The 24,644-nt window shown below is 44.2% G+C and overlaps 1 protein-coding gene across 1 annotated transcript; it reads left to right on the top strand.

Annotated features, from left to right (window-relative positions):
* Positions 1-4,677: 4,677 nt before the first annotated feature.
* LOC123395795 lies at positions 4,678-5,951 on the top strand. The gene has a single exon (XM_045090828.1). It carries the CDS (start codon positions 4,844-4,846, stop codon positions 5,819-5,821), a length of 978 nt encoding a protein of 325 aa, XP_044946763.1. The 5' UTR covers positions 4,678-4,843; the 3' UTR covers positions 5,822-5,951.
* Positions 5,952-24,644: the final 18,693 nt, after the last annotated feature.

Genomic DNA, 24,644 nt, shown 5'->3' with positions numbered 1-24,644 from the left:
GATACATAGACAAAACACTGTCCCTAGCAAGCCTCTAGTTGGCTAGCCAGTTGATCAAAGATAGTCAGGGTCTTCTGATTATGTACAAGGTGTTGTTGCTTGATAACTGGATCAGGTCATTAGGAGAATCACGTGATGGACTAGACCCAAACTAATAGACGTAGCATGTTGATCGTGTCATTTTGTTGCTACTGTTTTCTGCGTGTCAAGTATTTGTTCCTGTGACCATGAGATCATATAACTCACTGACACCGGAGGAATGCTTTGTGTGTATCAAACGTCGCAACGTAACTGGGTGACTATAAAGATGCTCTACAGGTATATCCGAAGGTGTTCGTTGAGTTAGTATGGATCGAGACTGGGATTTGTCACTCCGTGTGACGGAGAGGTATCTCGGGGCCCACTCGGTAATACAACATCACACAAAAGCCTTGCAAGCAATGTGACTTAGTGTAAGTTGCGGGATCTTGTATTACGGAACGAGTAAAGAGACTTCCCGGTAAACGAGATTGAAATAGGTATGCGGATACTGACGATCGAATCTCGGGCAAGTAACATACCGAAGGACAAAGGGAATGACATACGTGATTATACGAATCCTTGGCACTGAGGTTCGAATGATAAGATCTTCGTAGAATATGTGGGATCCAATATGGGCATCCAGGTCCCGCTATTGGATATTGACCGAGGAGTCACTCGGGTCATGTCTGCATAGTTCTCGAACCCGCATGATCTGCACACTTAAGCTTCGACGTTGTTTTATGAGTATTTGAGTTATATGGTTGGTTACCGAATGTTGTTCGGAGTCCCGGATGAGATCACGAACGTCACGAGAGTTTCCGAAATGGTCCGGAAATGAAGATTGATATATAGGATGACCTCATTTGATTGCCGGAAGGTTTTAGGAGTTACCGGGAATGTGCCGGGAATGACGAATGGGTTCCGGGTGTTCACTGGGGGGGGGGGGCAACCCACCCCGGGGAAGCCCATAGGCCTTGGGGGTGGTGCACCAGCCCTTGGTGGGCTGGTGGGACATCCCAAGAAGGCCCTATGCGCCAAAGGATAAGAAATCAAAGAGAAAAAAAGGGGAGGTGGGAAAGGAGAGAAGGACTCCACCTTCCAATCCTAGTTGGATTCGGTTTGGAAGGGGAGGACTTCCCCCCTTTGGTTCGGCCGACCCCCTTGGGGATCCTTGAGCCTCAAGGCAAGGCCCCTCCCCTCCCACCTATATATACAAAGGTATTAGGACTGATTTGAGACAACTTTTCAAAGGCAGCCCGACCACATACCTCCATAGTTTTACCTCTAGATCGCGTTTGTGCGGAGCTCGGGCGGAGCCCTGCCGAGATCAGATCACCACCAACCTCCGAAGCGCCGTCACGCTGCCGGAGAACTCATCTACCTCTCCTTCTCTCTTGTTGGATCAAGAAGGACGAGATCATCGTCGAGCTGTACGTGTGCTGAACGCGGAGGTGCCGTCCGTTCGGCACTAGATCGTGGGACGGATCGCGGGACGGTTCGCGGGGCGGATCGAGGGACGTGAGGACGTTCCACTACATCAACCACGTTCACTAACGCTTCTGTTGTGCGATCTACAAGGGTACGTAGATCGGAAATCCCCTCTCGTAGATGGACATCACCATGATAGGTCTTCGTGCGCGTAGGAAAATTTTTGTTTCCCATGCGACGTTCCCCTACACGAACTATCCTAGATACTTTGTAGATAAGAAGGTTGGCAAAGTCGACAAAAGTATATAGAATATACATGATATTGATGTGTACTTTCCTAGTACTTCTAGTAATAGGAGGGTATTGGATACCGGTTCGGTTACTAAGTGTTAGTAACTCGAAATAAAAGCTATGTAATAAAACAGAGACTAGCTAAAGATGGGGCGACGATGTGTGTTGTAAATGTTTTCATGGTTGATATGATCAAACATCGCACACTCCCTCTACCATCGAGATAAGTGTTAAACCTAAATAATTGTTATTTGGTGTTTGCGTTGAGCATGAACTTGATTGGATTATGTTTATTGCAATACAATTATTCATTTAAAAGAATAGTGGTTATTCTGTTTACTTGAATAATACCTTCAATGGTCTTGCACCTAAAATGAACGGTTTATTGATTCTCGATCGTAGTGATACACATGTTCATAATATTGTTGCCAAAAGATACAAAGTAGTAATGATAGCACCAATTACTTGTGGCACTGGTGCTTGAGTCATATTGGTATAAAATGCATGAAGAAGCTCCATGCTGATGGATCTTTGTACTCACTCATTTTTGAAACGTTTGAGACATGCAAACCATGCTTGTTGGTATAAACGCATGAAGAAACCCCACGTGGATGCATCGTTTGGACTCACTTGATTTTTGAAAATTGCCTAATAGAAAAAGTCTTCTCCCCCTTTGATAATTGCAGCAACTATGCAAAACTAGCAGTGCTCTTGCTTACAACAAGCAATGATCCTTTGGTCTGAGTTTCTGTGATACATGAAGTCTCTGGCCTGTGTGATGTGCAAGCTCAACAAAGCTTCTCTGGATTGATGTTAATCCTCAAAGCACATGTACACACATAATTGTTGATGTGGTTGCTCAAGTTTGTCATTGTACCAGATCCTTGGTTTCCTTTTCTTGGCCCTACTCTTCCTCCCTTTAGGTAGCACAAATGAGGGTGGCTCATGTCCATCATATTCATCCTCAAACAACAACCAATCATCTTCTTCATCTGCTGAAGGAATGAAATCAGGTATCACCTCCTCTAACACACTTGAATGTGACCTAGTAGTGGGGCCTTTCCTAAATTCAAGTCTCTTCCTCCTTTTGCAGGTTTTTTTGCATTGGAGCCTCTTTTCTTGCAAAAACATTTACATCCTCCTCTTCCTGCTCAAACAAATCCTCAACCTCAGTGTCACCCTCATAATGTAATTGTTCCTCGTCTGAATCTTCATCCTCAGATTGATCTACATCTTCTTCCCCTGCTAATTTTGAGCTCTTATCTGAATTGTTATCACTATCATATGCATCCTCAGATTCATCACTACTATTATGTGCCTGCTCAAACACTGGCGCTTCCTCCATTATAAATTTGAGATTGTCATTTCTGAAGTTTATGCTCTCTTGGGTGCATACAACAGTAGGTTCAGTAGGCCTGCTATGAAAAACAACACCTTCTGGATCAACAACAAGAACTGCAGGCTCACTGAGATCATACAAATTAGGTTGTTGATACACTATTGCTGCTAATTTTTCCTCTCTATGACAGACATTAATGACATTACTAACATCTGATGTTGGTGTTGCCCTTACTAGCAAATTGAGAACTAAACTGTCCTTATATTCCTTCTTAAGCTGCTGCAGTTTGATGTTTATGTCAATCAATTCTAAGCGATGCTCTCTCTTCTCTCCTATTCCTAAATTCCTCATGTGGTATAGCTCATGAGAGAAATAAAAACCTTCTGTTTGCAACACTACATATATGTTCGAAATGTAACATCTGAGCTACATAGCTTCATATCAATATTTGACTGGGAATCAAAGTGAATCTGAAGTTTCCAAACAGCATCATGCAAACTATAGTTCACAAAAATAAATTCAAATAAGCAAATAACCATAGATTTTTCTCCCTGCTCTCGGATTCAGATAAGCAAATAATTAGGCAGAAAGAGGGATAGTGGAGGGGCACTTACATCACGCCGACACCAGCACCACTGATCCAGTGATGGCTAATGGTAGGGTTGGCCACCCAGAGCTCTACCATCTTCACCGTGTCCTTCATGGACAGCGCCGCCTCCTCCTCCAAATCCTCATCATCGCCGGAGGAGTGGTTCGAACTGGAGCCACCGTCGTCCACAGCCAGACCTACGTGGTCATCTAGCCCGAGGCCGGGAAGGTCTCCGTACCCGCCCGCAACGTCACTGTCGCCGGGTGTCATCGCCGCCATCGTCAGAGAGCCGCGTAGAGAGGGAGAGGGGAGAGCAAGGCTAGGGTTCTCGGGTTCTTTCCGTTTCGACCCGGTTCGGACGAGACCAGTGAGCGACCGAGCCGGTTCGGTCAGCGATGCGGTCCGTGTACGCCACGTTGTCGCCTGATATGCGGGTCAGGTATGTCAGATACGTGTTTATACACGTTTATACGTCTGCCAGCCCATATTACAACAATTAGTTTCTAAAATGGTACTGACATGTAACAATTTCGACTATTGATACATACTTATTATAACATGTCCAAGTATGATAGTGCCCTACAATTATACGAGTTGACAAGATCTCGCATTCAATCATACGCAGGCCGGCCAAGACAAACACGTCATGTGTCAAGGTAGTGAGTAGCAACCGACAAAGTAGCATGTCCCCAGCGACGACCTTTCTTGCCCGTGCCCTGCCTGCATCATGCAAAGCAAACAGGCTAGCACCAAGCCGCCCGGATCTCCACTCTGCCGTGCCATGCCATACTTGATGCCCGTGTATCTGCATCAGACCACTAATGATTGATCGTGGCCCGGCTGCGAACTGAAATAGATTATTGTTTGCAGGCATTCCATCTGCCACCTAACATGCCCCTCGACGTTGACCCCTCTCCTAATTCCTAATAGTAATGCACACAAGAAGATCCGATACAAGGCGCAGATCGATCCCTTGTCGACCCTCAAGAGCAGTCTCGACGGCCGCGTGTCCACGAGAACGATTCAACCAACAGTTTACACGGATTTTACTAATCGCACGTCGATCAAAGGCGTAGATACATACATACGTGGTCGCGTCCATGGCTGGCTTATAATTGCACGTGGGTTTCCTCGTTCCGTTTTCATCTCGCGGGAACGGGACGCGCGATCCCGCCATGAAGACCAGCTGGTCGTCGCAGGCGCTCTTCCCCGCCGCCTCGTCGCTCTGCACCCCGTACCTCCTCCTCGTGCCCCTCGGCCTCCTCGCCGCCGTGGTCGTCATCCCCAGCCTCGGCTCCTCCCACGTCCGCTCCGACGGGCTCGGCGTGCTCTGCCCCAGCCTCGGCACCGACGGCTACTCCGTCGCGTCGGGAGCCGAGAAGCTCGTCTCCGCGTCGGCGACGACTACCACGGCGCAGCCAGAGTTCCGTCTCCTCGTCGGGGTGCTGACCACGCCCAAGCGGTACGAGCGGCGGGACATCGTGCGCCTGGCGTACGCGCTGCAGCCGCCGGTGCCCGCGTACGCGCAGGTGGACGTGCGCTTCGTGTTCTGCGGCGTGGACGACCCGGTTGACAGGGTGCTGGTGGCGCTGGAGGCCGCGCGGCACGGCGACATCCTCGTGCTCAACTGCACCGAGAACATGAACGACGGCAAGACCCACCAGTACTTCTCCTCCGTGCCGCGGGTGTTCGCGCACGCGCCCTACGACTACGTAATGAAGACCGACGACGACACGTACCTGCGCGTGGCCGCCATGGCCGCCGAGCTCCGGCCCAAGCCCCGCGACGACGTGTACCTCGGCTACGGCTTCGCCGTCGGCGACGACCCCATGCAGTTCATGCACGGCATGGGGTACGTCGTCTCGTGGGACGTCGCGAGCTGGGTGTCCACCAACGAGGAGATACTACGGCACAACGACACCCACGGCCCCGAGGACCTCCTCTTCGGCAAGTGGCTCAACATCGGACGCAGGGGCAAGAACAGGTACGACCTCAAGCCGCGGATGTACGACCTCAACTGGAACATGGACAACTTCCGGCCGGACACCGTCGCCGTGCACATGATCAAGGACAACCGCCGGTGGGCGGCTGCCCTCAGATACTTCAACGTCACCGCCGGGATCAGGCCGTCCAATCTGTACCACTTGCCGTGATCGATCAAGTGGGTTATACTATTTTCCATTTTTTAAGTAACCTCGCCGTGACGTGGTTGATTGTGCCACGGAAGTGTACGCGACTCACATTCTTTTCCGCAATTTATTTATTATTATTGATTATCTGATTGATCGAGAGCGCTTAGGCTGGTCATAGCAGGGGTATTATAGTTAGTATCATAGTCTTGGGACTAGCAAACATGGTGATGTGACAAATAATTAAAGAAAAAAGAGTGTTAGAGCATCTTCAACGTCCGTATGTTCAATCGTTGGTATAAGTGTTCACATCAACAACCAACAACACATCATAAAAGCTCTTTAACGGAGTGCATGTTAATCGTATGTAAAATAACTAAGCGGGTCCACTAAACATGGAAGAAATAATCACGCTTGCCTGGGAGCTTGTGTGTGAACCGTTGCTTTAAGTTCATACGATTTCATTCTCTCTCTTCTTTTATTATGCGACATGTCATCAAAATCATCTATGTGGCAATTTTACCAACGATGATCATACAACCATTGGAGATGCCCTTAGAGTAACATATGTAGATACCGTATCATGTTAAATGCTATGCTACTATGTGTTACGCATGTCAATAAATGAGATCACCTATGATAATAGTTTATGATACTATGCACTATGAAGTTACTTTCATACAATAGTAACATATGCATGCGAATATTGCTTTTGGCTCCCGAGCTCACTGGAGGCCTTTAAATTCAAACTTCAAATTCAGTGAAAATTCGTATTTTAGTATTTTTAAAAATTCTGAAAAAATACATAGATAGATGAAGGTATAATACACAAGCGTGTAAATTTTCAGAACAAAATACGTTGAAATGAGGGCTGTGCAAAAAAGACAAATATGAAACCTTTTAACACATGTTACTATTCATCATTTCAGACCATGAATTTGTCTTTTTTGTACAGATCGGGTTTCAAAATATTTCGACCTGAAATTTTACACGCACACGAAACACATCCTTGTTTAGTTGTATATTTTTCTCAGATTTTTTGGAACTAAAATTTTCGAATTTTGAATTTTTCAAACATTTCGGCTTCCATGGCTCCCGGGAGCCAAAACGCCATTCTCCATATGCATGATACTATTATATGTTACTCCCCACTATGAGCAGCCTTAGCTGAGCAAAGCTTGGGACTTTCCAAGTTAAACTCGGGCTCACTTTGGCAATTGTTGATTTAATTCGCGATCATTGCCAATGATGCAAGCGGGGAATTCGAGGGGGCGTGTAAGGCCCTTTTTGTTTCAGAAGTCCTAAGACTTTTTTTAGTTCCAACCAAAAAGTTCTTAGTCCTTATCCGTTTGTTTTCATGGACTAAACAGGGACTAGAGGTCATTAAATAACATGCAAAAAGATCATATTACCCCTAGTAATGTACTAGAAGTTATTAAATAACATGCTAAAAGTAGGGACACTGTTGGAAAAAGTGTCAAAAAAGTTCTAAAAAGACCCCCCCATAGGGACTTCTTCCTTTAGTACCAAATACCCCCCTTTTAGTCCCTAAAAGTTCCTCTTGTTTGTTTCACATGAGACTAAAAAGGACTTTTTTTTAATCCCTACACCAAAAAGTCCCTGAAAACAAACACCTCCTAAGTGAGGGGAGCATTGCAGTTGTCCGGCCGTGCAAGCTGCTCAATTGCCTCACGATCCGTAAAATTGTTAGATCTCACACGAGGACCAATAAGTTTTAAGTTGTGGTTTGGAAACTTACAATTTTGTCGATCTCAACTTCTGAAACTTACGATTTTGTTTCAATTTTCAGAGTTGAAACATAAAACTTAAGAGTTTGCTAGTTTTATGTTCTGAATGTTATAATTTTATCAGTCCCTCATATCAAGTTTCGCAAGATAAACTTAACAAAATTTTAAAAACTCATCACAATGTATCTAAATTTGCGGAAGGAGAGAAATCACGTGATTCTTTTTTTTCGGAAAAACTTCCAATCTATTCATCTTCAATCATGGTAGTACGACGAAAACTAGAAATAATAAAAATTACATCCATATTCGAAGACCACCTAGCGACGACTACAAACACTGAAGCGAGCCGAAGGCGCCCCACTGTCATCGCACCTCCCTCATTGGAGTCGGGAAAACGTTGTTGTAGTAGACAATCGGGAAGTCATCGTGCTAAGACCCCATAGGACCAACACACCAGAACAACAACCGTCGTAGATGAAGAATTTAGATCGGAATTATCCAACATAAAAACACACGAACAAAGACGAACGACGAACACATCTGAGCACTAGTAGAAAATGGCCCATTTTCCCGGTTCCAGAGGCCCATTAGCCCCGGTTCTTGAACCGGGACTAAATGGTCGGGACTAAAGCCCAAAACCTTTAGTCCCGGTTCACTTACGAACCGGGACCGAATGGTCTCCACATGGCCGCTGCGGCAAGCCCGAGCAGGAGGTTCTTTAGTCCTGGTTGGTCACACCAACCGAGACAACATGGCATCCACGCGTCAGCATCTGCCCGAAGCTGGTTTTTTTGAACGCGGGGGGTGGGGGGGGGGTTGGAGGGTTAATTTAGTGGTTTCATATTGTGTTAGCTAGCTAATAGAGAGAAGTGTCTTCTCTTTCTCCGTGCTTGGTCGACGCTAGCTACTATACATATAGAGAGAACATGACGCTAGCTAATAAGAAAATGAAGAAAACCATTTACAATACTTAACATCTTTTCCAATATAACATCTTTTACAATTCCTAACATCATCTACCTAAGATCCAATCACAAATAGCTCACATGGTATTCTCCGTCACTAGGTATGACGTGGTCAAGAAGGAATTCCACCAATTCCTCTTGAATTGCTCATATGCCATCATCTGATAGGGGTTCACCCCGCTTCTTCTAGATCTAATTTAAAGAAGGGGGTCAATACATGCATATATATGAATAAAACTCAACACAATTGATGGTAATATATAAAATAAAATTGTGAATATTATTTACGTACTTCAAACTGTTCGTCAGAGATGCCGCACCCAGAGGTCGAGAGGCGAATGAACTCGCATACGTAGTATGCACATTTTTCAGTCCCAACTACCTCGTACAAGCACTTTACGAGAATATATATAGTTCAATCAAACTGATAAGCAAGCATGGTAATGATATATTGATGAAAATTTGAATCAGTTAGAGATGCGCGGAACTAGCTAGCTAGAACTACTTACTAGGGGGTGAGTAAATTGCAACTCTCTGGGTATACCGCGAACCTTATTCGTGAACTTCTTCCAAATCGTGTGAGGCAAAGAAAATGATTACTTTATATCAGGAAATTAACGGAAGTTGCATGCCGGTATGGTCCCGGTATTGAGTGAACTTACTTCTTGAGCATTGCAGTGATGTTCGCATAATCCTCGAGATCTTTACATCTTGAGTCTAAGTCAATTACTTTTGCCGCGTCAAGCTTAATGGATAACATAATCCAGTGGTAATTGCGCACGCATATATAACTCGTCAATTACATTTACTAATTAACCTCGAGTAAGCAAAACCGAGTATACATAGAAGACAACAACACTCACATGAAGTTTTAAGGAAAGAGTATTTTCCTTTTGTTTTGATATACAAGCAACGAATTTAGCAACTTAACCTCGATCTCTTTGGTTTCATTTCGTACCGACAATACATTTACCGATTCTGGGATAATGAACCCAACGTCGAAGATTCCTGGTGTTTTTAATTCGACGATCTTCAATCCACATAATATAAATACTGAGGATTATTATATATACATGCAATGAACGAGCTGAGCTAGAGACTTAAGTATAGAAGTAATACTTACGAACAGTAGGAAGTTAAGAGTTGTTTGTCGAGGGCCAGGTCATTGTATAACTGAAATAACTCCTCAAATTCAACAAGCAGCACTGTAGCTCCAATGAATTGGTGATCTTTTTTCACTCTTATATACACACTAGTTTTCTCGCTGAAGATGTTCATGTATCACTCATGCAATTTGTGCATCCTCGGTGTTAGAGGAGGATGACCAGGTTTGACGAGAGGCTTCCCGAGCACGAATTTATATTTTTCTTCTTTTGTTACCTCACCCATCTCAAAATTTACTGAATCGTTCACGTAATCACCAGGATTGATACCGGGCAGCAACCCCGAATCATTAGCGACGACGATATCGCTAGACACCTTGAGCGGGGGCACGATTGCTTCTTCTGTTGGCCGAGCTGGGGAATTGTTTTCCCACTTCTTCGTTTTGCTAACATTACATCACTACTAGCCGCCACAGCGGAGGTAGAGTCTGTCTTCCGCTTGAGAGAAGGAGGAGGAGGCGGCATCTTTCTTACTTGTGTAATTTTCGATGGAGCGGCGACGAAGTCTGTCTTCCACTGTTGCGGAGGAGGTGGACTGCTCCGACGCGCCTGAGGAGGAGCTGAAGGAGGAGGACTCCTCCAACGCGCGGGAGGAGGAGCAGAAGAAGCAGGCAGAGTGCTCCGACGCGCCAGAGGAGGAGCCGAAGAATCAGGCGGACTTCTCCGATGCGCTGGAGGAGGAGCCGAAGAAGGAGGCGGAGTGCTCTTACACGCCGGAGGAGGAGCCAAAGGAGTAGGACTGCTCCGACGCGCTGGAGGAGGAGCCGAAGAAGGATGCGGAGTGCTCCGACGCACCGGAGGAGGAGCCGAAGGCGGAGGCGGACTGCTCCGACGCGCCGGAGGAGGAGTGGAAGAAGGAGGCGGAGTGCCCTCATGCGCCGGAGGAGGAGCCAAAGAAGAAGGTGGAGTGCCCTCACGCATCGGAGGAGCCGGAGTACCCTGATCATTCGTCGGAGGAGGATGAGGAGTGCCCTGATCAGTCGCCGGAGGAGGATGAGGAGTGCCCTGATTACTCGCCGGAGGAGGAGGAGGAGGCGTCCAGTTTGGAAGATTGATGTACTCCTTCAGCCATAGACATGTACTCCTCAAAGCATGAACCAACATATTCTCATCTTCACCTATAGGGTGGTCAAGCTCGAGCTGCTCAATATCCTTCTTTACTTCATCCGCCATCACAACAGCATAACCACGTGGAATCGGACGGCAGTGAAAAGTTCCGTTGGATTGAGGAGGTGCAACAACGCCGATAGAAGCCTTGAAAGTGAGGTTCCGACATTTCGTCAAAAGCTTCCAATATTGAGACTCCGTGATAGTATCCACGGGGTAGCTAGGAGCCGTGAAGTCAGGTTGAACGAGCTCCGTGGAAGCCACGCTTCTTCTCCGCTAAGATGGCAGGGTAAATTCTGGGGTAGTTTCATGCCGCTGAGGTGGTTGGTCGATAGCTCGCTGGCTCTGAAGTTCCTCTAGAATTTGTAGTCTTGCATTGATCTTCTGCATGTCGCTCAACTCCACTTTCCTCTTTCTCGCTCGGCTTCTGTAACCGGCTGCGTCAGGAAACCCAACCTTCCATGAAATGGAGCCTGGTGTGCCTCGTGTTCGTCCAGGGTTCTCAGCATTCCCTAGGGCCTCAGTCAGCTCGTCCTTCTCTCTTTCGGGAAAGAACACCTCTTCCTGCGCTGCGGTGATACATTGTTGAAGCTTGTTGATGGGTGTTGCAAGTTGCTCGTCCGTCCAACGACACTCCCCTGTTTCAGGGTCCAAAGTTCCCCAACTCCGAAGAACCAATTCCTTGAACGGTCGGGCCAGTTCCATGTCTGTGCTTGGACCCCTTTAGCAATCAGGTCATTCTCAGCTTTGTCCCACAACAGACGGCCTTTGAGGTAGGCACCTGACCCCGTGTGATGGTGATACTGCTTCTTTGCAGCGTTCTTCTTGTTTCTCTCTGACATTTCCTTACTCTTGTCCGATGACTTGTAGGCCACAAATGCGGGCCAATGATATCTAATCTTCTCAAATCGGTCGACGAATTCTCGAGTCTTCCCTTGGTCGACATACTTTGATTTCAACTCTTTCTTCCACCTCCTGAATAGTTCCGCCATCTTCTTAAGAGCACACACCTTGACCAGTGGCTCTATAACTGACTTATTCGGATCCTCCTCTGGCGGTAGGGTGAAATTTTCCTTCAACGCGGTCGAAAGATCATCTTTCAGCCTACCGGTGACATAATCACCTTCAGGGACGTTATCGCCCTTAGGCTTATTCCATTGCTTAATGCAGATTGGGATGTTGTCCCTGACAATAGCTCCACACTCAGCAGAAAATGCATCCCTGGTCCGCTTGGGTTCAACCGGTTGGCCATCATTCGACCGGTCTGTGATCGTGAACTTTTGATCCTTGCCCAACCTTCTCGTCGGGCCTCGTCTCGTTACCGAAGTTTGGTTTGATCTAGACTTTTCAATAGCTTCATCCTCCATTCGGTCACCGGAGCTGTCATCATGGTCTCCTTCCTCCGGGATTCGGTAGTCACCGAAGCCATCATGATAATGTCCTTCCTCCTCCATTGTTCGATCACCGAAGCCATGATGATAATTTTTTTCCTCCGGGATTCGGTAGTCACCGATGTCGCTGAGAAAAAATCGACATTACTATCGTCGCCGTGGATTATATCCCCCAAAATTTCTTATTTTTCCATGTCTCTTGGAATATCCATTGTTTGTGCAAATATTACAAAGTGGGGGAAGCCCTTTATACATAATCCCAAATATTAACGTAAAAACTTAATTTGTAACTTAATCTAATCTAAATATTTTTCTAATTTTTATAACTTTATTTTCTATTGAAACTGAATATAATATAAATATTTTAATAATTTTTATAACTTGTGTCACATTGGGGAGTTCAAAAATGTACCCAACACATTGTAATATGAATGTAATACACACACATGGATTCGCAATTAGACTACGTCTTCTCACACACATGGATTCGCAAATAGGGAGATGGAGAGATCGATGGACGTGCTACCGGTGCGTCGACGGGCGACGACGACGGGCGTCGGGCGACGACCACGATGACGATGGCCTCGGGGGCTACGACAACGACGACGACGGTGACGCCGGGCGGCGATGGGCGTCGACTACGACGGCGATGGGCTCGGGGGCGACGGCGACGGCGATGGGCTCGGGGACGACAACGACGACACTGAGCTCGGGAACGACGATGGACTCGAGGACGACGACGATGATGATGGGATCGGGGGCGACGACAGGCTCGGGAGCGACGGTGATGGCGATGGGCTCGGGGCGACGACGGGCTCGTGAGCGACGGCAACGGCGACGACGGGCTCGTGGAGTAGGCGCGGGGCGGCGGCGTCGGGCTCGGGTGCGAGGGAGACGAAGAGAGAACGGGGGGCGGGGGGGGGGGGGAGGAATGGAACTTGGTGGAAATTTCGACAACTCCCGCAATATACGAACACCTTTGTTCCAGTTGGTTGCTCAAATCGGGATCAAAGCACACCTTTAGTCCCGGGGTTACACCAACCGGGACTAAAGGTCAATTTCGACAACTCCCGCACTATATGTGAAACCTTTGATTTCGGTTTTTGGCACCAACTGGGACCAAAGCCGCACTTCCCCTGGCCCAAAATGGAGGGAAGAAGAGTACTTTCGTACCGGTTGGTGGCTAGAACCGGGACAAAAGGTCCGTCGGTCCATTTGATATTTTTCATACATTTACTGATTTTTATTTTGAGCTAAATGGACCTTAAATTGAAAAGCACTACAAATGAACTCTAAAACTGTTGAAAGTTGGCATGGTATAATCATTTCACGCACATAACATGTGCGAAAAAGTTGAGAGGTTTGCGGCAAAAACTGGATGCACATCGTGTACAAAACAAACAATCTCTTTCGAAGTATTAGGGTTTCATACGAAAACTCATCTGTTACAAAGGGATTTCATTTTTTTGAACTTATTTGAATTCCAGACTTTTTGTGTGTTCAAAATGCACCATTCAAAGGCACATCATCGATTTTCAACTATTTCTGACTTCATTTGGTATTTTTCATGCATTTATTGATTTTTTGAGCTAAATGACCCTTAAATTGAAAAGCACTACAAATGAACTCTGAAAATGTTGAAAGTTGGCATGGTATCATCATTTCACCCACATAGCATGTGCTAAAAAGTTGAGATGGTTGCGGCAAAAACTGGATGCACTTCGTGTACAAAACGGACAATCTCTTTTGAAGTATCACGATTTCATACGAAAACTCATCTGTTACAAAGGGATTTCATTTTTTGAATTTATTTGAACTCAGACTTTTGTGTGTTCAAAATGCACCATTCAAAGACACACCATAAATTTTTAACTAATTCTGACTTCATTTGGTATTTTCACGCATTTAGTGATTTGTTTTGAGCTAAATAACCCTTAAATTGAAAAGCACTACAAATGAACTCTGAAAAGGTTGAAAGTGAGCATGGTATCATCATTTGACCCACATAGCATGTGCTAAAAAGTTGAGAGGGTTGCGACAAAAACTAGATGCACTTCGTGTACAAAACGGATAATCTATTTCGAAGTATGAGGGTTTCAAACAAAAACTCATATGTTACAAAGGGATTTCATTTGTTTTCTTATTTGAACTCCAGACTTTTTGCATGTTCAAAATGCACCATTCAAAGAAACATCATCAATTTTTAACTATTTCTAACTTCATTTAATATTTTCATGCATTTAGTGATTTTTTGAGCTAAATAACCCTTAAATTGAAAAGCACTACAAATGACTCTGAAAAGGTTGAAAGTTGGCATGGTATCATCATTTCACCCACATAACATGTGCTAAAAAGTTGAGAGGGTTGCGGCGAAAACTGGATGCACTTCGTGTACAAAACGAACGATCTCTTTCGAAGTATGAGGATTTCATACGAAAACTCATGTGTTACAAAGGGCATTTCATTTCTTCACCTTTTCTTCGCTTGTGTTCCTTGTTTATTTCACCGTAACCATGGATAATATTCATCATTTAACAGGGTGCTTGGGTCTGCCTTGATTTTGAAGAGAGGAATTTCATGAAACTTTTCATAATCTTCAAAAATGTCTGTCTTGCTCTCCAATCCCACGATGTCTCTTTTTCCTGGAATAACTATGTGGCGCTTTGGCTCTTCGTATGATGTATTCGCTTCCTTATATTTTCTTTTTCTTGGTTTGGTAGACATGTCCTTCATATAGAATACATACGCCACATCATTGGCTAGGACGAATGGTTCCTCTGCGTGCGCAAGATTGTTCAGATCCACTGTTGTCATTCCGTATTGTGGGTCTATCTATACCCCGCCTCCTGACAGATTGACCCATTTGCAATGAAACAAAAGGACCTTCAAATCATGTCCATAGCCAAGTTCACATATGTCCACTATGTAACCATAATATGTGTCCTTTCCCCTCTCACTTGTTGTATCAAAGAGGACACCGCTGTTTTGGTTGGTACTCTTTTGATCTTGGGTGATCGTGTAAAATGTATTCCCATTTATCTCGTACCCTTAGTAAGTCAATACAGTCGAAGATGGTCCCCTGGGCAACGAGTACAACTCATCAGAAACAGTGTTGTCACACATGAGACGTTTTTGCAACCAACTGCTGAAAGTCCTGACGTGTTCAAATGTAATCGAGTCGTCACACTGCTCCGGGTGTATGAAGATCAGAATATTCTTGTGTTCATCGACATACGGGGTCACCAAGGTAGAATTCTGTAGAACTGTGTAGTGTGCTTGAGACCAAGAATGCCCGTCCGTACACATTATTGACTCCGCTCCTAGTGTGCCTTTTCGAGTGAGTCTCCCCTCATACCGCGATTGAGGGAGACCAATCTTCTTAAGGTCAGGAATGAAGTCAACACAAAATCCAATGACATCCTCTGTTTGATGGCCCATGGAGATGCTTCCTTCTGGCTTACGCGGTTACGTACATATTTCTTTAAGACTCCCATGAACCTCTCAAAGGGGAACATATTGTGTAGAAATAAAGGGCCCAGAATGACAATCTCATCGACTAGATGAACTAGGACGTGCGTCATGATATTGAATAAGGATGGTGGGAACACCAACTCGAAACTAACAAGACATTGCACCAAATCACTCCTTAACCTTGGCAGGATTGCTGGATCGATCACCTTTTGAGATATTGCATTGAGGAATGCACATAGCTTCACAATGGCTAATCGAACGTTTTTCGGTAGAAACCCCCTCAATGCAACCGGAAGCAGTTGTGTCATAATCACGTGGCAGCCATGAGACTTTAGGTTCTGGAACTTTTTCTCTGCCATATTTATTATTCCCTTTATATTCGATGAGAAACCAGATGGGACCTTCATACTGAGCAGGCATTGAAAGAAGATTTCCTTCTCTTCTTTGGTAAGAGCATAGCTGGCACGACCTTCATACTGCTTTGGATGCATGACGTCTTTTTCATGCACACGTTGATGTTCCTCCCGTGCCTCCGGTGTATCTTTTGTCTTCCCATACACTCCCAAGAAGCCTAGAAGGTTCACGCAAAGATTCTTCATCACGTGCATCACGTAGATTGCAGAGCGGACCTCTAGGTATTTCCAATAGGGTAGGTCCCAAAATATAGATTTCTTCTTCCACATGGGTGCGTGTCCCGCATCGTCATTCGGAACAGATAGTCCGCCAGGACCCTTTCCAAAGATTACTTGTAAACCGTTGACCATATCAAGTATGTGATCACCAGTACGGAGGGCGGGCTTCTTCCGGTGATCTGCCTCTCCTTTGAAATGCTTTCCTTTCTTTCGACATTGATGGTTGGTCGAAAGAAATCGACGATGCCCCATGTACACATTCTTCCTGCATTTGTCCTAATATATACTGTCAGTGTTATATGAACAGTGTGTGCATGCGTTTTATCCCTTGTTTGTCTGTCCTGAAAGGTTACTGAGAGCAGGCCAATCGTTGATGGTTACAAACAGCAACGCATGTATGTAAAATTCCTCCTGTTCGTTCTCATCCCACACACGTACACCATTTCCATTCCATAGTTGTAAAAGTTCATCAACTAATGGCCTTAGGTACACATCAATGTCATTGCCGGTTTGTGATACGTCTCCATCATATCTACTTTTCCAAACTCTTTTGCCCTTGTTTTGGACTCTAATTTGCATGAGTTGAATGGAACTAACCCGGACTGACGTTGTTTTCAGCAGAATTGCCATGGTGTTGTTTTTGCGCAGAAATAAAAGTTCTCGAGATGACCTGGAAATTTACGAGAATTTTTTGTGGAATATATAAAAAATACTCGCGCAAGAATTACCTGGAGGGACGGAGCGAGGAGCCCACAAGCCCAGGAGGCGCGCCCCCTGGTCGCGCCTGGTAGGCTTGTGAGGCCCTCGGGGCTCCGCCTCCTCCAACTCCAGCTCTATTTAGTCTCTCTCGCCCAGAAAAAATAGGAGAGAAGATTTCATCGCGTTTTACGACACACAGCCACTGCCGCCACCTGTTCTTCCTCTGGATGGCAGATCTGGAGTCCATTCTGGGCTCCGGAGAAGGGAAATCGCCGCCGTCATCGTCATCAACCATCCTTCATCGCCAATTCCATGATGCCCTTCACCGTTCGTGTGTAATCTCATCGTAGGCTTGCTGGATGGTGATGGGTTGGATGAGATCTATCATGTAACCGACTTAGTTTTGATGGGGTTTGATCCCTAGTATCCACAATGTTCTGAGATTGATGTTGCTACTACTTCGCCATGCTTAATGCTTGTCACTAGGGCCCGAGTGCCATGATTTCAGATCTGAACCTATTATGTTCTCATCAATATATGTGTGTTCTTGATCCTATCTTGCAACTTGTAGTCACCTACTATGTGTTATGACCCGGCAACCCCGGAGTGACAATAGCCGAAACCACTCCCGGAGATGACCATAGTATGAGGAGTTCATGTATTCACTAAGTGCTAATGCTTTGTTCTAGTTGTCTATTAAAAGGAGAACCTTAATATCCCTTAGTTTCCATTAGGACCCCGCTGCCACGGGAGGGATGGACAATAGATGTCATACAAGTTCTTTTCCATAAGCATGTATGACTATATACGGAATACATGCCTACATTACATTGACGAACTAGAGCTAGTTACATAGCACCCCATGTTATAACTGATACATGATGAATGCCATCCGACATAATTATCCATCACCGATCCAATGCCTACGAGTTTTTCCGACTGGTCCTTGCTACGTTACTTTGCCGCTACTGCTGTCACTGCTGCTACTGTTACCGCTACTGCTGTCACTACTGCTACCGTTACCATTGCTACCATTGCTATCACACTACTTTGCTACTAAAACTTTGCTGCAGATACTAAGTCTTTCAGGTGCGGTTGAATTGACAACTCAACTGCTAATACTCGAGAATATTCTTTGGCTTCCCCTTGTGTCGAATCAACAAATTTGGGTTGAATACTCTACCCTCGAAAACTGTTGCGATCCCCTACACTTGTGGGTTATCAAGACTATTTTCTAGCTCCGTTGCCGGGGAGGCATAACACTATTTTCTTAGTCACTTGGGATTTACGTCTATTGAATCCGAGAGATCCAAAAACTAAAGTCTTGCCCTCAACTACGAGGACAGGTAAGGAACTGCCATCTAGCTCTGCACTTGATTCACCTTCAGTTATTAGTAAGTTTGCGACACCACCACCTACTAGAAATTCTGATGTGTCGCCTATGCTTGATGATGGTACTTCTGCTATCCATGATGCTTATGATGATGCTTTGCTTGATACTGCTTTGCCAGTGGGTGCATTCCTTGATGCACAAATTGCTAGGGTTGCTCCTGAATGTGATGATACTTCTGAAACTGCTGAAATTATTGAAGTAGAACCTGCCGTTTCACCTGTTAGAACTAGCTCTCCTAGATATGAATTGCCTGATATACCTGAGGGTTATTTTATGGAGGGAGAGGTAGCTGAGGACTTTCTTGCTTGTAAGGATAGCTATGATCTTGAGAATTTATTGCGCAAGTGGAAAGAAAAATCTCTAAACGCTAGAATGAAATACGATCCTAAGTTTGCTACTTCGCCTATCTTTGTGACTGATAAGGATAATGAATTCTGTGTCGATCCTGAGTTAATCACTTTGGTCGAATCTGATCCTTTTCATGGTTATGAGTCTGAAACGGTTGTAGCACATCTTACTAAGTTGCACGATATAGCCACCCTATTCATGAGTGAGGAAAAGATCCGCCACTACTATATCCTTAAGTTGTTTCCTTTCTCGCTAAAGGGTGATGCTAAGACTTGGTTTACTTCTCTTGCTCCTGGTTGTGTGCGTAGTCCCCAGGATATGATCTACTACTTCTGTGAGAAATATTTTCCTGCCCATAAGAAACAAGCTGCCTTGCAGGATATATATAACTTTGTGCAAGTAGAAGAAGATAGTCTCCCACAAGCTTTGGGGAGGCTTGTCCAGCTACTTAATGCTTTGCTTGATCACCCTCTTGAGAAAAATGAAATACTTGTTATCTTCTATAATGGACTAACGGTTCTTCTAGGGACCACCTAGATAGTTGTGCTGGTTGTGTTTTCAGGGAACGAATTGTGGAACAAGCTGAGATTCTATTGAATAATATCTTGTGCAATATGAATGCTTGGACTATTCCTGAACCACCTCCGAAGCCAACTCCGAAGAAAAGAGGTATTCTATTCCTCAATCCTGAAGATATGCAAGAAGCTAAGAAATCTATGCAAGAGAAAGGCATTAAATCTAAAGATGTCAAGAATCTACCACCTATCGAAGTAATACATGGTCTTGATAACCTGACACAGGTAGTAGAGGTAAATTCTCTTCGTAGATTCAATGAGAGTGATATTCCTTTTGATAAACCTGCTAGCTTATGCTTAGATGAATTTGATAACTTTTTTGCCAAACAACAAAGTTTCAATGATTATGTTAGCAGAAAATTGAGGCAAAATGCTCGTATGATTGATCATATAAGTGCTTGTGTGGACAGAAATGTCAATGATCTTAAGCTTTTGAGTAAACATGCCTCTATGGTCACTACTCAAGTAGAACAAGTACTTAAGGCTCAAAATGACTTGCTCAATGAGTTGAATGACAAGTCTGTTAGAGTTATCACTAGAGGTGGTAGAATGAGCTAGGAACCTTTGTATCCTGAGGGTCATCCTAAGAGAATTGAACAAGATTCTCAAGGAGTTAGCACTGAGGCACCTAGTCATCCTAGTGATAGGAAGAAAAAGAAAGATGATAGGAACTTGCATGCTAGCAAACCTGCTGCTGTTACACCTGAGAATCCAAATGATATCTCTGTTTCTAATGCCGAAACACAATCTGGTGATGAACATGAGCCTAGTGATAATATCGATAGTGGTGTTCATGTTGATGCTCAACCTAGTAATGATAAGGATGTGGGGATTGAACCACTTGATCTTGATAAACCACAACCTAAGAATAGGAGATATGATAAGAACGACTTCATTGCTAGGAAGCATGGTAAAGAAAGAGAACCATGGGTTTAGAAACCCATGCCCTTTCCTCCCAAACCATCCAAGAAAAAGGATGATGAGGATCTTGAGCGCTTTGTTGAAATGATTAGACCTGTCTTTCTGCAAATGCGTTTGACAGATATGCTCAAAATGTCTCCTTATGCTAAGTACATGAAAGATATTGTGACTAATAAAAGGAGGATACCTGAGGTTGAGATTTCCACCATTCTCGCTAATTACACCTTTAAGGGTGGAACTCCTAAGAAACTAGGTGATCCTGGAGTGCCCACTATACCTTGCTCCATTAAAGGAAACTATGTTAGAACTGCTTTATGCGATCTTGGAGCCGGTGTTAGTGTTATGCCTCTCTCCCTTTATCGTAGACTTGAATTGGATAAGTTGACACCCACTGAAATGTCTTTGCAAATGGCCGACAAATCAACTTCTTTCCCTATCGGCATTTGCGAGGATGTGCCTGTTGTAGTTGCTAACGTTACTATCTTAACGGACTTTATTATTCTGGATATTCCCGAGGATGATGCCATGGCGGTCATCCTTGGAAGACTCTTTTTAAACACTGCAGACGCTGTTATTGATTGCAACAAAGGCAATGTCACTTTCCATGTCAATGGTAATGAGCATACAATGCACTTTCCGAAGAAACAATATCGAGTTCATTCTAGCAATGCTATTAAAAAAACTTCATAAATCCTTATTGGGAGCTTTGAATGCTCTATACCTACTGTCAAGATGAAGTATGATTTACTTGTTGGGGATATGCACATCCCCATTGAGGTAACTTAGTGATTATTTGAAAATTCTCTGGTTTCATGTAATTCAAAAAAAGTTTGTCAAGGAGACTTGATCAACCTCATTGTCGGATTTCTTTTGATGACCATGAGATGGATGAATCTAGGAGTCACAACCTTCTGTTCCTAGCTTTTATTTTTTGTTGTTTAGAAGAAAAATGATAAATTTAGCTTTAGTTTTCCCTGTTTTCTACTTTCTCCGTCCCTTAGAAAATGGTCCCGAAAATAAAAGTTCTTCAAATGCCCTAAAAATCAAGTATGATTGTTTCTGGAATTTTTGAAAAATTCTGAGATAGAGAGCTAGTCAGGGGGATGCACGAGTGGGCCACAAGCCCAGGAGGCGCGGACACCCCCCTGGCCGCGCCTGCCAAGCTTGTGGGCCCCATGTGCCCCCCCTTCACTTATTCCAGCTCTCATCTCCTTCTCCTACCTCCAGAAAAAATCATTCCACAGCTCAAACCCATGTTCTTGCTCTTCTTGCTGCGTTTTTGATCTCCTTGTGCAAAGCCCCATTCACCAAACTGTTTTGGGGGGATTGGTCCTTGGTATGTGACTCCTCCATTGGTCCAATTAGTTTTTGCTCTAGTGCTTTATTCGTTGCGTATTATTGCTGCCTTGGTGACCTTGTTCTTGAGCTTTGCATGTTAATTTTAGTTGGTCCCAAGTAGTTTTGATGCATGATACGGCCTCTAGACACTTGTAGGAGTAGTTGCGATGAGTTTTGTTGAGCCTTGTTCATTTTTCTTTTGAGTCACTAAAAATTTCAGAAAAAGAAGATGTTCAGGAAAAAACTATCATGGTGGTTCTTCAAGCAAGAGGGGTCCCCGTCTCGCGATTCGGGAGCCCGATCCTTACCAACCGAGGAACGCACATGTACAACCGTGTGAATGGCCTTCTGATGAATTTATGATTGATGCAGGTTTCAAAGACGAGTTTGATACATTTGTTCACAAAGCCGGGCTCGAAGAATTCATCTGCAATAAATGTGAAAAATATACTACTCTCACTGCCTCTTTTGTTCGTAGATTTAAATTTCCAGTTGGCCGTGACACATCCATACTGTTTGATCTTTATGAAAAATAATATACCATGGATTTAGAGGATTTCAATAGAATTTGCAAAATACCTGATTAGGGTAGTCTTTATGATCCTCCTAAGTCTTCGGTTAGAGATTTTTCTCTCTAGTATAACTATTGGAGAAACTAGATATATCACGCAGGCTACCATGGGGAGCATTCATTTTCCTGCCTTGCATTACTTTGCCCTCTTCATAGGTAGATGCATTAACGGCAAGATTGAGCATTGTCACCTCTATGCACCTGATCTTAGTATTCTTAAGAGAGCAGTAACGGGTGATAGAAGTTTCAATATGGGAGCTATAATCGCGAGGAGGCTAAATAATAATGCTAATGAAGGGGATTTCTTTGGTGGGATCTATGCCACTCGCATAGCAAATTTTCTTGGAGTACCCATCCGCGAAGGAGACCCCTCGCTCCATACTGCTCTCCTTGATCGCGCTGCTATGACACGTTATCAGTTCCTTGAGTGGGATAATGAATCCCTCCTGTACGTGTTAATATTTAACCGACAACGTGTTTTCCATATTACCCTTCCTACTCCTGCCTTCTTTGACTTTCAGGTAAAATAGATATATTATATAACGAGAGGAGAGGCAGAGGAGTATGAGAGGGAGGCAAAGGTTGCTCGCCTTTGTGAGACAGCTATTCAGGCGGTAGCTGCCGCGTTCCCATACAACCCCCATTATGATTTTGGATATCGCCCAGACCAGCCATGGGAGTAAACCAACTTAGGCTAAAAGCCTAAGCTTGGGGGAGTACGTGTTTCTCACCGACTTTACATTCATGCTCACACTTTCACTTTGATAGTCGGTGTTCACACCTTGCCACTGTATCATCCATGCTAGTTTATTTATTTTTCTCGCTTTCTCCTCGTGTGTCTGTCTAGTTTGAGAAAAAAATATGTAAGTTTAATTTCCAGCTTACTTAGTGGTGTTTAAAAAGAAAACCCAAAAAGATTTCCCGTTCTTCTTTTGCTTGTTGGGAGCTTTCCCGTGTAAATAGTTTTCTTTTTCTTTCGGTCAAGGTAGAAGACCATGGTTAAATTGTTTAGTGGCTCTCACATGCATATCTGTTTATCCATCAAAGAGCCATATTACTTTGTCTTCTTCTCTGAGTTTGCTTGCATATTCCAACTTAGTCCAATGCACGAACACTCTCATTATCATTCACATCATTCGGTCATGCAAGCGAAAGGCAATAATGACGATATATGATGAAGTGGCTGAGCCTGGAAAAGCTGATATGAAGTCGATCTATTTTATTTTTGTAAATATGACTAGCTCATTGTTCCTAATTCAGCTTTGTTATGAGAGAAACATGTTTGCAATGACAACTTAGAGATCATAGTTTCTGATGCCATGCTTAATTAGCTAGGAGCTTATAATGGTTTGTCTTGGATGCCAACATGAATTTCAAGATGATTATGATGTAGTATGATAGGATGGTGTCCTCCTTTGAATGATTCAAGTGCCTTGACTTGGCACATGTTCACGCATGTAGTTGAAACAAAATTAACATAGCCCCTATGATATTCATGTTTATGGTGATTTATGTCCTACTCATGCTTGCACTCAATGTTGGTTAATTTCAATGCATATTGATGACTGTTGTTGCTCTCTAGTTGGTCGATTCCCAGTCTTTTGCTAGCCTTCACTTGTACTAAGCAAGAGTACTGCTTGTGCATTCACTTCCATAAACCCAAAGTTGTTCCATATGCGTCCAACATACCTACCCATATGCGGTATCAACCTTCCATTCCAAGCAAATTTGCATGTGCCACTCTCTAAACCTTCAAGTAATAATCTGTTTTGTATGCCCGAACCGCTCATGTGGTGAGAAGGGGTGGTCAGTATCTTCCATGCTAGGCGTTTTATCCTCGATACGTGTTTATTCACTATCACTCACGAGAAAGGGGCCGGTAATTGGAATGCCCAGTTCCATGCTCAAATCGAAAAGATAATTGCAAACAAAACTCCCCCTGGATTGTTGTTGGTATGGACGACACCCGAGGATTCGACTAGTCGTGGAATGTGATTGATCGGTGGTGGGGGAGTCAAAACTTTACTTTTCTCTTTGGGAACCGCCTATAATTTGTGTAGCATGGCAGATGGTGAAAAATCTTGGTCATCGCGTTGACAATGAAAGCATGCCACCCAAAATTATACATCTCTGTCTTAAAAGCTTGAGCTCTGGCACCTCTGCAAATCAATGCTTCCCTCTTCAAAGGGCCTATCTATTTATGTTTTTGTTGAGTCATCCTGTTCTTATAAAGGCACACATTAGAGAGCACCTCCGTCATTTTTATGCTTTGCTTTTAATTGTTATTGAGTATGACTGTGACTAGATCTTCTTTGCCATGAATTACATTGTTCAGTCAGCCCTTGGTCTTTGAAGGTGATGTGCATTTATGTTTTGCGGTCTCAGAAAGAGCTAGCGAGATACCATCTGTTCATATTGCTTCATGATTGTTTTGATTGAAGTGTTGACGTTTGAAACTTATTATTCTTGCTCGCTAGTTGATTTTGCCATTGATATGAGTACATCATGAGACCTAAATGTCATTG

Source organism: Hordeum vulgare, chromosome 5H (genome assembly GCF_904849725.1).
Source record: "Hordeum vulgare subsp. vulgare chromosome 5H, MorexV3_pseudomolecules_assembly, whole genome shotgun sequence".
NCBI classification, from domain to species: domain Eukaryota; kingdom Viridiplantae; phylum Streptophyta; class Magnoliopsida; order Poales; family Poaceae; genus Hordeum; species Hordeum vulgare.
This window is presented reverse-complemented; position numbering and strand designations above follow the sequence as displayed.